The 12,819-nt window shown below is 42.6% G+C and overlaps 1 protein-coding gene across 1 annotated transcript; it reads right to left on the reverse strand.

The window, feature by feature from the left end:
* Positions 1-7,878: 7,878 nt before the first annotated feature.
* Positions 7,879-9,333, reverse strand: CDC14C (cell division cycle 14C). Its single transcript, XM_010386935.2, has one exon. It carries the CDS (start codon positions 9,331-9,333, stop codon positions 7,879-7,881), a length of 1,455 nt encoding a protein of 484 aa, XP_010385237.2.
* Between the last annotated feature and the right edge of the window lie 3,486 nt (positions 9,334-12,819).

Consider the following 12,819-nt stretch of genomic DNA (forward strand, 5'->3'; position numbering starts at 1 on the left):
GTAAGGTTCACACTATCCCATGCCCTCTGGCTGTTGCTGGGGTCTCTCTCACTGCATATTAAAACTTCTATAAAATCCTACTTGTAGATGCCCTCCTGTAGCTTTTCCATGCACTGGGCCTCGTACTGGTTAGACTCATCAGGGTTCAGTGAGGGACTCATGCAGAAATACCTTGGCAATGGGCAGATATAGAGACGTGAAGAAATGTCTTCCAGCTGCAGTAACTCCAAGACTGGAGTTTACGGCAAGTCTTACACAAAACAAGGTCAGAAACTCTGCATCTTCGATATACAGTGTGATTACTAGGCCTCTCTTGTCTTTGGTTACACACCATTTAAACTCCCTCAGAGATTAGATTAATAAACAGATCAAAACTGATATCAGTAAGGAAACTATAGAGCTCCAGCAAAGTTCTATAAGACAAAAGGAAACATATAGGATAGAAAGGAAAAGTGATTAATAAATACATTAAAATTTAAACCTGCAAATACTCAAATAATTAAAACTATAACCACAGCATACATGTTTATCAAAATGGCATTTTCTTTTCTTTTTTTTTTTTTGAGACAGAGTCTTGATCTGTCACCCAGCCTGGAGTGCAGTGACACGATCTCGGCTCACTACAACCTCTGCCTTATGGGTTCAAGCAATTATCCAGCTCAGCCTCCCAAGTAGCTGAGATTACAGGCATGTGCCATCATGCCTGGCTAATTTTTGTATTTTTAGTAGGGACGAGGTTTTGCCATGTTGGCCAGGCTGGTTTTGAATGCCTGACCTCAAGCGATTCACCCACCTTGGCCTCCCAAACGGCTAGGATTACAGGCAGGAGCCACCATGCCCAGCCACAAAACAGCCATTAGTAGCTCAGATGGGAGAGGGTAAGGGTTAGAGTAGTAACCTTTGTCTGAGTCACACGGGTTGTTTAAGAGAGAGAAGAGTAAAGCTCCTCTTATATGTGTATGAGACGAGATCTCAGAGCCCCAGTGAATAAAATCTTCCAAAGTCCCTCATGTAGTGTCCTGGTGGTGTAGCGGGAGTGGCACCATGATTGAGTCCCTTGTTGGCTAACTCCTAGAGCCATTGGTCTCTAAGAATATTTCACTAGACTGTAAACTCTACTCAGGACATACATTGATCTTTTAAATTTTGCATTCCCTGTGCATAATTCAGAGTCTGCCACATAGGAGAGATGTCTGTGAATACCAATGGAGAAGTTTATTATCTTCACAAGCAGTGTGATTCCTCGTGAGGCCTAAAATCTGCTTATATGGAGGTGAAATGTAAATTTCTGTAATTTGTGTTAACCAGTCTGGGACACATGTTGTTGCCACAGTGTCTACCACAGGCTGCCCTCACCCTCTTTCTCCCTTGGCTGTCTTCCTCTGTGGAGGTGAGCAAAGCCAGACACCAATCTCCTTGCAACTGATGAGGACAGATGAGGCAAATGATTGGCAAGAGAGTTTCCTGGTGGGGAGCGGAGTTTGTCCAAAGATTGTTTGTTGCAAAATAATAAAAGAAGAAGAAGTCCAAGGAAGAACACTTCTGTCCTTCACTCTTCCTAGTCTCCTGTCTTTGAATGTGATTGTGGACGTGAAGCCCAAAGTTACAGAAAGACTTAGTAATCATAAATGCTCCATATCACCTAAATGCCAACCTAGAGCACAGGCAGTCAAACAGCAGCAGCTACCTTCTCATAGATGTCTTACTATCGGGGAGCAGTAATGCCATTTTTGGTCAGGCATTCTGATACTTGTAACTAAAGCATTCCTGATTGGTGTCATATTCCACATATTTATACCATTTACTCCTCTGCTGGGCTTAGGAAACGGAAAACCATTCATCTGTTTCTTCTTCTTTTTTTTGTTTTTTGTTTTTTGTTTTTGAGACAGAGTCTTACTCTGTCGCCCAGGCTGGAGTGCAGTGACGCGATCTCCTCTCACTGCAACCTCCACCTCCCGGGTTCAAGTGATTCTCCTGCCTCAGCCTCCTGAGTAACTGGGATTACAGGTGCCTGCCACCATGCCTGGCTAATTTCTTCTTCTTCTTCTTCTTCTTTTTTTTTTTTTTTTTTTAAGATGGAGTTCTCGCTCTGTCACCAGGCTGGAGTGCAGTGGCATGATCTCGGTTCACTGCAACCTCCACTTCCCGGGTTCACGTCATTCTCCTGCCTCAGCCTCCAAGTAGATGGGACTACAGGCACGCACCACCACTCCCAGCTCATTTTTATATTTTTAGTAGAGACGTGGTTTCACCATGTTGGCCAGGATGGTCTTGATCTCTTGACCTCGTGATCCACCCTCTTCAGCCTCTCAAAGTGCTGGAATTACAGGCGTGAGCCACTGTGCCCGGCCCCACTGTTTCTTTTAACACTTTATTTAAATGCTGTGAATTTTCAGTTCAAAATGCTTTAGTACCGGGGTCCCCAGTCCCTGGGCCACAGACCAGGACTGCTTAAGAACCAGGCCACAAAGATGAGTGACTGGTGAGTGAGCATTATCACCCGAGCTCTGCCTCCTGTCAGATCAGTGGCAGCATTAGATTCTCATAGGACCACGAACCCTATTGTGAACTGTGCATGCGAGGGATCTAGGTTGCCTGAGCCTTATGAGAATCTAATGCCTGATGACATGAAGTGGAACAGTTTCATCCCAAACTACCCTGTCCATGGAAAAATCATCTTTCATGAAACTGGTCCCTGATGCCAGAAAGTTTGGCAATGGCTACTTTAATAGAACCATAATGAGGCATATCAGTTCCTTTTTGTTTCTACTTACCAGACATTTGTTTATTGAAGACATGCTTCTTACCCAGCTCTGTGCTAAGAGCTACTTTACTTAGCCTTCCTAACAAGCTTTACTAACCTTCCTAACAGGCTCTTCCTAAAGTAGCTCTTAGCAGAGAGCTTGGTAAATAGCATGTGCTCAATAACCTTGCCCATTCTTCTAATACGTTTATGTCTTCTGTACATCAATGGATCTGAATGCACACAGTATTTCTCTTGTTAGTGTCACATAAGTAGTAGCCTGAATTCAAGAAGTCTCATGAGAGACATCATTTGCCATAGAGAGGCTTAGCTTGCTTAGCCTTTTTTTTTTTTTTTTTTAAGACAGAGTCTCACTCTGTTGCCAGGAGGTGGAATGCAGTGGTGCAATCTCAGCTCATTGCAACCTCTGCCTCCCAGGTTCAAGCAATTGTCCTGCCTCAGCCTCCCGAGTAGCTGAGACTATAGGCACCCACACCCAGCTAATTTTTGTATTTTTAGTAGAGACGGGATTTCACCATTTTGGCCAGGATGGTCTCTATCTCTTGACCTCGTGATCCACCCACCTCAGCCTGCCAAAGTGCTGGGATTACAGGGATGAGCCACCGCGCCTGGCTGAGGCTTAGCCTTCTTAACAGGCTAAGTAAAGTGGCTCTTAGCATAGAGCTTGGTAAATAGCATGTGCTAAATAAACTTTTCCATTCTTCTAATATGTTTATGTCCTCTGTCACATCAATGGATCTGAATAAGCACAGTATTTCTCTTGTTAGTGTCACATAGGTAGCAGCCTGAATTCAAGAAGCCTCATGAGAGATATCATTTGTCATAGAGAGGTGGGCTGTGGAGGCAGGTGTCCCCTGTGAGGATTTCAAAAGCACTAGGAATGATGGATGAATTTTCCATCTTTGCTGTGATTTTATTAACAAGTGAATTTTCAAAGGCTTGTCTGGTATCTGCTTTGCAGATTTTCCCTTTGCTTTTTAATTTTTAATTTATTTATTTTTTATTTTGGGGGGGGTTAATACTTTTAATTACATGATTGTAATTATACAATTTCCACTATTTGATATTTTGTATCAAACCAGTTACAACCCACAAGATTTTCCAATGTGACAGTATGTATCAAACTACATACATATGCAAAGTTTACAGGCCATTAGGAAGCTTTATCTTAACCTTCAGGAATACAAACACTCATTCAACCCGTTCTCTTGGCTTTAAACCATCATTCTCAGCAAACTATCGCAAGAACAGAAAACCGAATACTGTATGTTCTCACTCATAGGTGGGAATTGAACAATGAGATCACTTGGACACAGGAAGGGGAGCATCACACACTGGGTCCTATTGTGGGGAGGGGGGAGGGGAGAGGGATAGCATTAGGAGATATACCTAATGTAAAAGTTGAGTTAATGGGGCAGCACACCAACATGGCACATGTATACATATGTAACAAACCTGCATGTTGTGCACATGTACCCTAGAACTTAAAGTACAAAAAAAAAAAAAAAAAAAAAAAAAGACGAAGAAAAGAACAGGTGCCAGAGAAATAGAGGTAAAACAGGTAAGACTAAAAAATAAAAAATGATTAGAAATATACACTGTAAAAAAAAATTCAAGACAATGATTGATCAATACTGATCAGTTACATTTTAAAACTTTTAATAATCTGTAAATGAGTGCAGGTTAGGTAAAAGCAAATTACTCATAGAAAACTGCAGTACTATCATCCGATGAACATGTCTGCTGACAGTTCTACTAGGAAATGAAGGAGGTAATTTCCTACACAGTATAGGTGAATTGTTCAGTGTTTAAACACATCTGGAGTCATCTCCACTCAGTGACGTGGAGAATACCCTGATGTGGGGAAATGGAAGAGCAGCAGCTAGCCTCTCCAGGACAGTTTCAGCAGGAGAGAACATTTAAAGGAACAATAAAATAGGTTTAAAAAGTTGCTTTTGATGAGCAATGCTTTCCAAAATGCAATACTGATTTTTTTTTTTTTTTTTAATGTAGAAAGAGCAGCTATGTTAAGAACAGACATCCAATGAGTGCACTGCTTCTGTGGCTCAGACGGTGACTGGGAAAAGGGGAAAGCCCCAGGAGAGCCCTCGGACCACGCACAAGCACAGGACATCCAGCCCTGCGAGCACACTGGCCTCCAGCACACTGGCCTCCAGCACACTGGCCTTGTGACAATGCTTGGGAACTCCTCTAAAACTTGCCTAGGCCCAAGAAAAGAGAGGTAGCAATCACCCCCGTGAGAATGCTAGAGGGGAGGGGAGGAAGGAGGTAGGGGACAGGCTAGGGGCATCAAGCTCAGAACGGGGAAATTCTGGAGGCCCGCAGAGCCGCGTGCTGCCCTGAAGCACTGGCAACGCCAGGCCGTTCTGCTCTCTCAGGCGCTGCTCCCCACCAAGTTCTACAAAAAGCCACGTCCATCCATACTTCTAGGAACCCAGTTTTGCAGACGCTCTTCCTCCCGACTGTCCCTGACTCTTGATAATTCTGAGTCAGAATTCTGCCCAGAAAGCTGCAAGGGCACCTAGAAATATTCACTTCTAATTTTCATTTCATTGCAAACTGTCCCGGTGTACTTTCAGGGCTGTTTAAGGCTCTTAAGGGAATCTCTCCATCTGACAGACACAGTTTCATATTCCATAGCAACAAGGTCTTCTATAACAAGGACTCTAAGTCAGAATCCCAGAAGATTCTGGGTGTTTGTGGTTTCCGTTGGGGGTGAGGGGAAGAGTTCACTCTCATTCATAGCAGGAAGAACTTTCCATCCCTCAGACCCAGAGACTTCCTGGATTACGAGGTCCCCATTAAGTGTAACACTGTTGCTATGCACACTATCCCAAGTCATTTGGTTATTACAAGGAATGCTTTTTCACCAAATCACAAGTTTTCTATGACTAATTTCAGTGAACCAGTTAAATAGAAGGATTTTTAGAAAGAGCCACCGTGATAGCAATTCTAGGTGGAAACGAGCAGGCAACATGAAGAAGCAGTTTATAAAATGAAAACCGACTGTGGTTCCACTGACACCCTACCTTCTCTTGGACGAAACACCAGGAGGCTTGTTCACTGTGAGGGAGACAATACTCACAAGAGCTGTGGTGCCCACGTTTACTTGTTCTGATGGGACGAAAAGCCAAACTAAGAAGGGATCAGATGGAAGCATGATTTTCACAACCGGTTTTTAAACTGGAAAGCATTATTTCACAATAATAACCTGGATTATTATTTATGGAGGGGATGGCCTTAAAAAGGGTAAGGAAAAGAAGAGGCGCCTTGAGAATTCAACGCTTTATGCATGGCACAGTTTGAATATTTATATTTTCTCAGCTCATAATAGCAAAGGAAATGTTCTTCCTTCCACCCAAATCTTATTGAAGAGTGGTCTTCCCACAGCCAAGTGGGTCTTTGTGCCTACTCATTTCCAGGGACAGAAAACCACTTGTTTTCTGTGATCCAGTCCCCAGTGTTTAAAAGCTGACCTGACCCCACCCCATAGTGCCTGGAGGGGAAAGAGTCGCTTGTTTGAGAACATGGCATCTTCCGTCTCTCCTGATGCCAGTCAATTTCATACTTTCTTCCAAGAAAGTATACCAAAATAGAGGCACTGCCTTTCAATTACTTTTTGCATTAAAGGCTTTAACTTGTTTATTCCAACCGCTTTTATTTCTTGTAGTTTTGTGAAAAAGGCAGCTTCTTAAAATGGAGTTGCCTACTGATCTGGCACATGCCTTGTGGCTTAGGAGGGCATTTGTTTCCCACTGCCTGTCAACATCTCAGCCCTCCATGCTCCCAGCACAGGCAAAAATGGGTTAAAAATCATTAAACCACCCACTTCTTATGGAAGGAACTGAGGTGAGTATTATTCTTTATTTCGGGTCCCTTTTTTTTTTTTTTTTTCAGCAAATCAATTCTGTTTCTGTAATTGCTTCATGGCACAGACTCTGCTGTGTTCTAGTAGGGTTGTGGGAGAAGGCACTCTGCAGAGTTACCGGTTGTGTTCCCTAAAGAAAGGCAACAGTGAGATCCAGAAGCAGATCATTGTCACTGAGATCACAGGCCAAGTCAATGGCCTTAGGCTGATCTCATAAGGAAAAAAAAAATCCAGTGTTACAGAGAAGAACTCTAAAAAAGCAGTAACTTGTTTTAAGTCAACATTATTTTGGATTGCTGTTTCGAAGGCAAAAAACCAATAGTGTGTTTTTTCCATGCATGGAAGTAAATATGATTTTAATTTGTATGACTGGCAGCCAAACAATGGGCAACCTCCCGGTTCTTCAGTCCCTAAAGGACAGAAAAAGGAATGACTTGCAACATTTTCCAACTCTGAAGTCAGTTTCTCCTCCTGAGTCTTCTAAAGCTACCATTAACATTCTCTTGCAAGTTTTACGTTACCGAGGTGCCACCTTGTATTACAACATGCAACAGTGTTTAAATGTGGTTTTCACAGATTCTTGTTAATAAAGCACTCTTTGGTGGAAGACAAGCAGCTTGGTTACTTAACAGAGTTAACATTGCAACAGTATTACAAATAGTCAAGTGAAGATGATAAAGCCAAATAGTATCAAATTACAGAAAGTACCATCTCAGTAATGCCTTTTGTATCTTTATAAATTTTGACACAGAGTCACAAGGTGAACAGAAAATAAATACATAAAAAACCTCCATCAGATCCTCAAGTCTTCTGAAGGCCAGCAACTACAGTGCTTGCCATCACAGGGACACACATTCACCACAGACCAGCTAGCTCCCTGGGTACCAGAGGGCTTGGGTATTTACACCTGAGACTAAATTTACAACAGCATTTTTGTCCTTTAGCTTGAGAGCTGGGTCCTTCTTTGAGTCATTTGCTTGCACCCAAACTCAAAGTTCATTATTGAAACTCCAGTGGACTTTTTCTCCATTGATGGCTTCTTAGGTGGAAAGCAACTAAGGCTTTTGCAATTTTGTTTTGTTTTCAAATTGTGCTAATTTCTGTTGCAATTTTCATTTCCTAGAGTCTTCCTTCAGTTCTCTTCACAGGTTTTTACTTAACGCAAGACCGTTTTAGTCCTTGAAACGGAGAGAAGCAGCTATTTGTCAGGGGGTCCTGATGGCTACTATGTTCTGAAACCATCAAGACAGAATAGCAGGATGGGAAGAATGTAGTCACAAGCAATCCACCAGATGACAATACTACATAGTGCAGAGGTCAGCACAGCTAGGGGATATGTCAGAGGAATAGCGTTTGTTTTTGATTCTCTTCTGCTTTTCAGGGCCCGACATCTATCACCTTGTGTCACTCCATTGATGTCGTCGTCATCACTGTAAGGTTCAGGTTCTTGCTGGTCTTGATTCTCGACCCCATTTATGGAAATGTCATAAACACCAGAGAGAAGTTTGGAGAAGGCTGCTCTGTGTTGTCCATTCTCCTGTCCCTTTAACTTCTGCCGAAAATAGTCCCCTTCCAGCCAGAGGCTTGTTTGCTTCATCACCAAAAACTGCTGCTGAGGCCCAATCACCAAGCCAGGTCTGCAGATCCTTACCCACGCAATGGTCTCGGCTGCTGTCATCCTGTAATGCTTCATGATGTAGCAGGCTATCAGAGTGCCCGTGCGACCAAGGCCAGCTTTACAATGTACTGCAATGGCACCCTCAGCATTTTCGCAGATATCCAGAAATTCCTTGACAATGGCATCAGTAGGGGTGCTGCCATCCGCAAAGAAAAGATCGTGGTGATCGAAGCCAGCATCCATAAAGCGTTTGGCATCATACATCCTTTTATTAAGACGAATAATGGTAGTAACATTGTGATTCTTAAAATATTGAATATAAGTCTCAGGAGAATGTTGGGGGTAACCACTTTCAAGTCTGGTTCTTGAATGAGGTCCACAGAAGGCAATAAATCGATCTGGTATTATCCAATTTAAGTCTCCGTTTTTTGCTTTTTCATAGTGTTCATATTCATCAAGGTTAAATGAGTTGAAATTAAGGAAGCCATACTGCATTGCCTTCTTTACTGCATGAAAACAGTCAAGAAGTGTAATATAGAAATTGCAGCTTCCACAGGCAGCATCTCTGAAAGGAATATAGGATGTATCTCCAAAGATTAATATTCTATATGCTTCTTCTGGAGTTCTCCCCAAATATATAACCATGTAGCATCCAACAAGGAAGGCAGCATTGGCTTGTTTTCTCTGATCAGAGCCAGTAAAATGAACAATTTTCTTCCTTAACATTGTAATGGACTTTAATTTCTTATTTATCTTGCAACAATATCTGTAAACCATTGCCAGATTGAGTGGTCCAAAGTCTTCGTAGAAGTTCTCATATTCGAGTTCATTATCTATGCTGAAATAATGTACATTTGATGAACTCTTTGGTCTGCTGTTGAGAATGGCAAAACGAAGGCGATCGGTGATGTCCAGGTACACGTCGACCTGGGGGTCCCGGCGGCGTGGGTCCTGCTGCGTGGAGCTGCGGATCTTCTTCACAACCGGCGAGGTCGAGGAGCAGCGCGGCGAGCAGGGAGACGCAGCGGCCGAGCTCAACCGCCCCTCGCTTTTCCGCTTCATGGAGGCGACCGCGGCCCGTCAGGGAGCAACGACCAGGGCCCCGCGCGCCCGTGCGCCCATGAGCCCACCGAGGCTCCCGCCAGCCCCGCGCTGGCGCTCCGTTGGTGCAGGAGGCGGTGGGTTCCTGCAGGAGCTGGAGGAGGGGCCTGGCCCACAGCGCCTGCCCCGCTCCCTCCCGCGACCGCCCTCCCTTTGCTTTTCTAAACCAGGAGCTGAAGGGTTGTATCATACAGCAACGAAGTGTTAGATGAATAAGTCATAATGCTCTTGTCATAGCAACCACCTGGATCTTAACGTTCTCTCCAGTCTCTGGAAATTCAGCCAAACTAGTGTTAAAAACTTTGAGTATGACTTTATTACCAAATGACAGTATTTCTGAAACACACATTTAGGATCCATTAAAAGTTGGAGATACCAAAGGATTATAAATTATTCTACTACAAAGACACATGCACACGTATGTTTATTGCAGCACTATTCACAATAGCAAAGACTTGGAATCAACCCAAATGTCCATCTGTGACAGACTGGATTAAGAAAATGTGGCACATATACACCATGGAATACTATGCAGCCATAAAAAAGGATGAGTTTGTGTCCTTTGTAGGGACATGGATGCAGCTGGAAACCATCATTCTTAGCAAACTATCACAAGAAGAGAAAACCAAACACCGCATGTTCTCACTCATAGGTGGGAACTGAACAATGAGACCACTTGGACTTGGGAAGGGGAACATCACACACTGGGGCCTATCATGGGGAGGGGGGAGGGGGGAGGGATTGCATTGGGAGGTATACATGATATAAATGACGAATTGATGGGTGCTGACGAGTTGATGGGTGCAGCACACCAACATGGCACAAGTATACATATGTAACAAACCTGAGCGTTATGCACATGTACCCTATAACTTAAAGTATAATAAAAAAAAAAAAAGTTGGAGATTGTGACCATTTGGTATGGAAAGTCCTGCCTGCTCGAAGACAAGTTAATGCTGACATATTGCTTTTTCACGAACCCTCCCAATACCCCAACCTTGGAAACATGGGAGCACAAGATAGTTAAATAGATATTTTAAAAGACGGCATTTCTTTTTTCTGTTCTTTGTGGACTTTCCAAAGTAAAGTCTTGGAGAAGCTAAACAATGTGTGTAGAAGATCGCACATGGGATATCACATGTGATAAATTTTATACCTATTCAGTGTCATCCCGAAGCCAATATGCAGCTCTGCACTTCTCAGGAACGAAACAGGCCTCTCTCCTTCACCAAAGAGAGCTTTAGGAAGCTTCATCCCTAAGTTCTGGGTTGGGGGTAAAATAAAGAAGAGGACTGATGGGTTGCTCCTGAGCTTACTACTCCTTCATACATCTTCTTGCCCTTCCTGTTTGGTGGGATTTCCCCCAATCATTTATATCCTTCTGGTGTCCACAAGGAGTGAGACCTAAATTCCCAATTAGATAGGCTTTATGAAATTTTAAAAGTAAATGTATACATTGGAATTAGTTTAGGAGAAAGGAGAGAAGAGTAAAAGGAGATAGGTAAAGATTCATGTTTGTCCTTAAATATTCAAGCTTCTGGATGCCACAAATACTTTGATTAACGGGGACCACAAGAATAGTTTTGTTCACGACTGTCCCAACGCTTGCCTCCCATCCACAGTATTTCTGCCCAGTGAATGCATTGTATTTTCTTTTTTCTAGTTTTTGTTGGAACACCCATGTCTGATAGGAAACACACATCTGAAGGCATGCAGTGAGGATGGTGATTTCCCTTGCCTTTTCTCATCATTTATTAATAGACTCAGAAACAATTTACTGAATGTTTGCTCTTTGCTAGAGACCTGGTTCTTGCTAAGAAATGCAAAGTTTCATATGAGACAGTCTTGCTCTTGGAAGTTGCTTGTATAGTCACCACACTATCCATGAACACTTAGATCCCTGTTTATAATAATTTGAAAAATCCTAAGCACAGCTGATTAGAAAAGTAACTTCATTCAGGTTGGCAACTCAGATACCTTCTTCTAGGAAGCAAACGTGAGTCCCAGAGCCCCTCCTTATTCTCTTTGGGGTCCCCGAGTGAAATGCTCATGTAAAATTTAATCTGAGTAGCCATATCTGAAACAAGCGAAAGGTAAGCTGAGAAGGCCATGCTTCTATGAAAAAATAATAATGCAGACTCCTAGAGAGAAACAACAGTGATTGACCACGTGGCACCAGAAACGATGGAGACCCTTATCTATCCTTTCAGCCTGAGGTGGTTTCCCTCTAGTTATTGGCATCTGCTTCTCAAGAGATCTTCTCTTTAAGTTCCAGAGACACTATCTTATTCTTCCTTCCCCAGTCCTCCTGCAATTGTCTGGCTAGTCTGAGAGTGTTTGTATCTACAACTCAGTGATTTCTACCTGTGTCTTTGTTATTCAGGTAACCACAGGAACAGGCTCTTTTGACACACCTGAAAAGATATGTCCATGGCCACCTCGCTGTGGGAGGAAAGTAAAGGGCTTTCCTTTTCTCAGACAGGTTATTTATTTTTCATTGTTGAATCCCTTTTGCTCCTTCTACCTTTACTGTTGAACTCTAATATGTGTGGAGGGTGTTGGGCATGGAGAAAATTTTATTTTCTTACCCAAATTAGCTACCATTGTTATCACCATTTCTGCATAAGGTGGAATATACAGACAACTAGAGGAAGGTTTAAAAAACAGTGTACTAATTGTCTCCAAGATAGTCTAAACTTTGCAGAGTCAAGGTAAGCTATTCTGTAAGGTTGGACCAAACAAAAGGGGAGGTTTCAATAAGTGGACATACTTATTGAAAACAAAACCCAACAAATGAGGATAACTAAATTGCAATGGCCAAAAAAGGTGGTCATGATGCCACAGTTACTCCCCTGAAATTCCTGAACTTTTTTACTTATAAGAATTCCAGGAGCTAGATTCATCACAAACAGATAATGAGTATTCCAAGAAGTGCTGTAGCCTTTAGCCAATCATCTGCTAGCTTCTTTCTGTTGACCAATGATATTTTAATATGAACAGACTGAGACCACCTTGCTATACCTCTTCATTTTGTCCTTAAAAATCTGCTTGTAACCTCTCCAACTGAAAGGACTTCTCTGACATAGTTTGGATATGTGTTTCCCGGGTTACACTCCTCAAATTTGGCCAAATCAAATTCTTTACTTATGCTAATTTTGCCCTAGAGTTTTACTTCAGGTCAACATTATGGATGCCTTAGATGGATGTTTTTTAGGTGACCCAGTTGTTCAGTGGGTCACGTCCATTCTTTATCTCTTTCTAAAACCTATTATTCTTCCCTTAGTCCTTTTCTTTTAAGTCTTTTCCCCATCCTGAAGTCTAGTCCTCATTTTTTGTCTATTTTAGTTACTCTTCCCTAAATACATATCCAATCCCAAATCTCCTCTGAATTTTATAGTGAGATTATTATTCCCAGCTCCTCACAGCTGCTTGTCTATGCGCCTGGGG

This window comes from Rhinopithecus roxellana, chromosome 6, assembly GCF_007565055.1.
Source record: "Rhinopithecus roxellana isolate Shanxi Qingling chromosome 6, ASM756505v1, whole genome shotgun sequence".
Taxonomy (NCBI): domain Eukaryota; kingdom Metazoa; phylum Chordata; class Mammalia; order Primates; family Cercopithecidae; genus Rhinopithecus; species Rhinopithecus roxellana.